Here is a 6,560-nt window from a genome sequence, read left to right on the forward strand (position 1 = left end):
CCAACTCTTAATCAAATTACAACCTCATATTTATTTAAACTTTAAAAATAATACTACTTCAAATAGGAGGAAACATATATGTAGTTACCTGGAATTCTACTATTGAGGGTCAAGATATTTTAATTCTTCTAAGTAGAACACAGCATTGGATGGAGCACGATGGAGCACCAGAAACCGTTCTGCTTTGATGTTTACGATTACTGAAGGGTTTTTTTCTTTCCCAAATCACTTGTTCCTCTTTTCTATCTCACGTCACTTTTGACCAAATGGGTTACGACCCATTAATTTCATCCCTTCATTATATAAATATAGGTTTTTTGTTTGTATTTATTATTATTATTATTATTATTATTATTATTATTATTATTATTATTATTTTGCTAATGACCAATACACCCTTGTTAAAATATAGGGTATTACATCCTCCCCTCCTTATGAAATTCGGTCCCCGAATTTAACTCAAGTACGTACCTGTAGACTGAAACAAATGGGGGTACTTGACTCGCATAGTATCCTCTATTTCCCAAGTAGCTTCTTCAACTGTATGATTTCGCCATAAGACTTTTACGAACTCAATTTCTTTCGACCGTAGCTTTCTTACTTGCCTATCAACAATAGCCATCAGTTCCTCCTCGTAAGATAACTTCTCATCAAGCGGTATAGCAGGTGCTTCAATCACCTGAGATGAGTATGATATACATTTTCTTAGCATTGAGACGTGAAACATTGGATGAATAAAGGACAACTCAGGAGGAAGTGCCAAACGATAAGCCACCGCTCCCACTCGGTCTAATATCTCATACGGTCCTATAAACCTGGGGCACAACTTGACTTTTTTCCCAAACCGCATTACACCTTTCATAGGGGAGACCCGTAGGAAACTTTGTCTCCAATTGTGAACACTAAATCTCTTCTTCGCTTATCAGCATAAGACTTTTGTCTGCTTTGAGCTGCAAGCAATCTCTGCCTGATCAATTGGACCTTGTCCATAGCTTCTTGTACTAGGTCGGGTCCTAATAAGTTAGTCTCACCGGCTTCAAACCATCCGATAGGAGAACAACATCTTCTACCATACAATGCTTCGTACAGTGCCATTTGAATACTGGACTGGAAGCTATTGTTGTAAGCAAATTCCGCTAACGGTAGATAAGTGTCCCAACTACCTCCAAACTCAAGAATGCAAGCTCTCAACATATTCTCCAAGATCTGAATAGTACGTTCAGACTACCCGTCTGTCTGTGGATGAAATACAGTACTAAGATCTACTTGTGTACCCAATGCTTCTTGAAAAGATTTCCAAAAGCGTGAGGTAAATTGTGATCCTCAATTAGAGATGATGGATATTGGAACTCCGTGAAGTTGGACAATTTCGTTCATAAATATCTGTGCATACCTCACTCCACCATATGTAGTCTTCACCGGCAAAAAGTGTGCTGATTTTTCAGTCGATCTACAATCACCCATACCGAGTCATAGCCTCTAAGGGTTCGTGGTAGCCCGGTGACAAAATCCATAGTAATTCTTTCCCATTTCCACTCTGGAATCTCAATTTGTTGTAGTAGTCCTGCGGGTCGCTGATTCTCAGCCTTGACCTGCTGACAAGTCAAACAACTAGAAACAAAGTTAGCAACATCTTTCTTCATACCTTCCCGCCAATAAAATTGCTTCAGGTCATGGTACATTTTTGTGGATCCAGGATGTATAGTGTATTTAGTGTTGTGAGCTTCTTTAAGAATAGCATGTCTCAACCCATCTACGTCTGCTACACATAGCCTGTCACCCATTCGAAGAACACCATCACTTTCAACAATCATATCCTTGCTTTTACCAGTTAAGGCCTCATTTTTATATTTGCATAATCGTTCATCCTCATATTGGGTGGTCTTAATGCGCTCAACTAATGAAGACTTAGCTTGAGCACAAGCCAACAATGCCTCTGAATTTTTGACACAAAATCTGACACCTGTGTCTTCTAGTCTCTGAATATCTTTGGCCAAAAGTCTCTTTGTAGGAGCTATGTGTGCTAGACTCCCCATAGATTTTTTGCTTAATGCATCAGTCACCACATTGGCTTTTCCAGGATGATACAAAATGGAACAATCATAGTCTTTAAGTAGTTCCATCCAACGGCGCTGCCGATGATTTAGATCTCTCTACTGAAAGATATACTTCAGACTCTTATGGTCAGTATAAATCTCACAAGTTTCGCCGTATAGATAATGTCTCCAAATTTTTAGAGCAAATATCACTGCATCCATCTCCAAATCATGTGTAGGATAGTTTTGCTCGTGCTTTTTCAATTGTCTCGAAGCATAAGCAATAACACGACCATTTTGCATGAGTACACATCCTAATCCCACACTCGAGGTGTAATAGAATACTGAAAATCCTCCAGAACCTGATGGTAAGGCTAATATTGGGGAAGTTATCAAACACGTTTTGAGTTTCTGAAAGCTTTGCTCACATTCCTCCATCCACTGAAACTTTGCATTTTTCTGTGTTAGCTTGGTCAGTGGCGCTGCTATTCTGGAGAAATCCTGCACAAAACGCCTGTAATAGCCTGCTAAGCCTAAAAAGTTGCGAATCTCTGTAGGAGAAGTAGGCCTGGGCCATTGCTGCACAACTTCGGTCTTCTTAGGATCTACCATAATTCCATCTTTGGATACAACATGCCCCAAAAATGCTACCGAGTCTAGCCAGAATTCACACTTCGAGAACTTAGCATAAAGTCGATGTTCTCGCAATGTCTGCAACACAGTCCTGAGATGATTCTCGTGTTCTCTTTGGCTACGAGAATATATCAGTATGTCATCAATAAATACTATTACAAATCTATTCAGAAATGGCTTGAACACCCTATTCATTAAATCCATGAATGCAGCTGGAGCATTTGTTAGTCCGAAAGGCATCACAAGAAACTCATGGTGCCCGTATCGAGTTCTGAAAGCAGTCTTAGAAATATCTTCATCTTTGATTCTAAGTTGATGATAACCAGAACGGAGGTCAATCTTTGAAAAGTGGGCAACTCCTTGTAGCTGATCAAACATGTCATCTAAATGGGGCAAGGGATATTTATTGCGTATTGTTATCTTGTTCAACTGCCTGCAGTCAATGCACATTCTCAGGGATCCGTCTTTCTTCTTTACGAACAGTACTGGTGCACCCGATGGTGATACACTAGGTCTAATAAAACCATTATCTAACAAATCTTGTAACTGTTGCTTTAGCTCCCTCAACTCTGTTGGTGCCATTCGATATGAGGGTATCGATATGGGCTGTGTGTCTGGTAGCAAATCAATACCAAAGCCTATTTCTCGTACTGGAGACAATCCTGGTAAATCCTCAGGAAATACATAAGAAAATTCTCTCACTACGGGTACATTTTCTATACTAATTGTTTCCTTTCTTGTATCATTTAAAATAGCTAAGAGACCCAAGAAACCTTTCTTCAGAAGTCGTTGAGCCTTTATAAAAGATACAATTTTGCAAGTCTCTGGAATCTGACTCCCTCTTAGAATAAAACTAGGTTCATTTGGTATCTCAAACTTAACTATCTTTGCATGACAATCGACTGTAGCATAGCAAGAAGATAACCAATTCATTCCCATCAGCATGTCAAAGTCAATCACATTAGTACAATAAGGTCAGCTAGAGTATCTCTACCCTCAACCCGAATCTGACAAGCACGATACACGTATTCAGCTAATAGAGACTCTCCAACAGGAGTAGCAACTAGAAAAGGATCATTCAATAGCTCGGATTGTCTACTAAATCTCAAAGCAAAGTACGAGGACACGTAGGAGTGAGTAGATCCCGGATCAATCAACGCAAGTGCATCAAATGAACAGACAGAAAGAATACCTATAACCACTGCATTCGAGGACTGAGCATCATGTCTAGTAAAAGCAAAAACTCTCGCCTGACCTCTACCAGTATTGCCTTGTCCTTGATTCACAGTAGCATGGTCTCCAGCACCTCGACATCTATTTCCTGTACCTGTAGCACATGAAGTATTACGAGTAGTTTGAGTCGGTGCAGCTGACTGAATGGAAGCCTGGTTGAAATTTCTCGGAAGCTGAGGGCAATCCCTCAAGTGATGTCCCAACTGGCCACACCGAAAGCACTCTCTAGTTAGAACACGACATTGGCCCAAATGTGATCTACCACAAGTCTGGCAGACTGGAGTAGTGGCATATATATGCCCAGAATTACGATGTCCAGAAGATGATGGTCCCATATTACCTTGTCTGTAATGTGGTCTGTATGTGGACTGTGAAGACATGTGTGTCCCTGTCTGAGAACCCTGTTGTTGTTGTTGTCCCTGATTTCTGCTCTTCTATTTTCACTAAAACCACCACTGACATGGGACGAGTTCACTAAGTTGTTCAAGAATCATTTTCTTTCAGACAGTCTGATGCAACAATATGCTAGAGACTTTAAGAGATTGGTTCAGACTCCAGATATGGATGTGTCAACATATAACACTAAGTTCTGTAAGCTGGCTATATATGCTCCTCACTCAGTGCCTACCGAAGAAGCTCGAGTTTAGAGGTTTGTTGATGGATTGGTTGGTCGTTTATACATTGCAGTAGCCCCACAGATGAAGACTTTATCCTACTCTGATGTAGTCGACCTTGCTAGAAAGATTGAAAACAAGGGACGTGATATCGTTTTCTTTAATTTCTTCTTAAAACCCAAAGCTCAATCCTTTTTTAATTCTCTCTTATCCTTTTCTAATTCTTGTTAAGAGTATCTTTAACTGAAGGGGCTGCTCAAACACATATGTGGTTCAAAGCCAAAGTTTAATGTGAGGCCTAAATTTTTAAAAGAAAAGTTATGATATACTTATATTTTTTATTTGAAGTCTATTTTTCTATACTTTTGAGATGCAAAGTTATTAATAATTTTTATAATTAATTTCCTATATTCCTTTTCAATTGATAATATACCCAACCCATTATATTTACCTTGAGACATTGTTAATCTGAGACAATTGTTATAAAAAAATTCCACTTTTATATGAAAAGTATAACAGTACGTAAATATTTTTTTTTTAAAAATACCTATAAACCTATTATTTCTAAAAAATAAAATTTTGAAGCCTAAGACAAAAATCTTACTTGGAACAACATTAGAGCCGGCCCTGTTTAGCTGCTAGTATAAAGAAAGAAAATATTTTTCACCGCGCACAACCTATTTTGTACCTTAAGATGAGGACAAAGTTGACACTGTTAGTGAACAGTGTAAAGATGGATGAGAGATGAGTTGGCTTACTATTAACAAACAGTAAATGTCTTCATCTTCACATATCCTTTGGACATTCTGTGTCTCCTTAAAGGTCATATCTAGTGTCCACTCCTACTTAGTCCAAACCTCAACCACAACTAGTCTAGCCAATTAACCTCAACATTATAACAACCATAGTTAAGTTATAAGTCAAGCTATAAATATTCGTTTTCTTCTTCTTCTTTTTTTATTTTGGGATAATTCAGAGATTATTGTTATACAAAGTTTTGTTTTCATGCCAACTACTTTGATTTTCAGACGTTAAGAGTTTCAACTGAAATACAAACTAAAAAAAGATTTTCGACAGCCATGGATGAACTCACATTGGAGAAGAGTAAAATATTACAAGGAAAAAGCTTGGATGAACAATCAATCACTCAAAATGATGAACAAAATTCAAACCATGAACGCCTGGAAGGTAGGCAACTTTCATGTCTTTCTGTCTCCGGTCATTAATGTATTGTATAAAATATTACGACAACAATAAATACTTAAATAATACTTGTACGACACAGTAGTTCCGTAGAAAAAATCAGACTAGCATTTTCATGTGTGAGACAAGAGCAAATCAGAAAAACTTCAGCTCTAAAGTTGAAGTTCGCCAACTACAAAACAAAAACTTTAGCTCTAGAGCTGAAGTTTGCCAGTTACAAAATAAAAACTTTCACCAGTTACAAAAACACAATTACAAAACAAAAACTTCGCCAGTTACAAAACAAAAACTTAAGCTCTAGAGCTGAAGCACACTTGCTATTTCAGACCCGTCTACTAGAATGCTGAAGTTTTACGTGATTGCCTTTGCTACTTCAACCCTGTATGTTGAAGTTACGCGAAAAAGTGGGTACGCTTGCAATTTTTTTTGTAAAGCCGACACAAGTTAAAACGTGATCCAAAAAGCGGGTATAAATATAAATGCCCCATGAGTTTTAATATTTCTTTATTGCGAAAAAGAAATAAAATCAAAATTGAAGGCCCACCAACCAACATAAAACACCCTAGCACTTAGTAGAACAAAATCTGACCTAAATCCAACAAAAAGTGACAAATAGGCCCATACGGTATGAATTATGGACCCACCACGTGTAGAAAAAGCCATAATATATAAATCTAGGTCATAGGTCTCTGTCCTCCTATACTTGTAATTCAATCATCATAGGATAGGAGTGTAGTGAAAAAAAAGGGCTATGTTTGAGGAATATTAACATAGGACAAAGCAACTACTGAAACCTAAGTGGAGCAAAATTAAGAAATTGCAAAAAGAAAAAAGGAAAGAG

General features: G+C 37.9%; 1 protein-coding gene and 1 pseudogene across 1 annotated transcript; both read right to left on the bottom strand.

The window, feature by feature from the left end:
- Positions 1-454: 454 nt before the first annotated feature.
- LOC142172715 (uncharacterized) lies at positions 455-990 on the bottom strand (annotated as a pseudogene).
- Positions 991-1,581: 591 nt separating this feature from the next.
- Positions 1,582-2,648, bottom strand: LOC142172716 (uncharacterized). The gene is made up of 3 exons (XM_075236388.1): positions 2,465-2,648; positions 1,646-2,071; positions 1,582-1,592 (listed from the first exon to the last, which is right to left on the bottom strand). The coding sequence occupies exons 1-3, from the start codon at positions 2,646-2,648 to the stop codon at positions 1,582-1,584; spliced, it is 621 nt and encodes a 206-aa protein (XP_075092489.1).
- Positions 2,649-6,560: the final 3,912 nt, after the last annotated feature.

Source organism: Nicotiana tabacum, chromosome 18, assembly GCF_000715075.1.
Source record: "Nicotiana tabacum cultivar K326 chromosome 18, ASM71507v2, whole genome shotgun sequence".
Lineage (NCBI taxonomy): Eukaryota > Viridiplantae > Streptophyta > Magnoliopsida > Solanales > Solanaceae > Nicotiana > Nicotiana tabacum.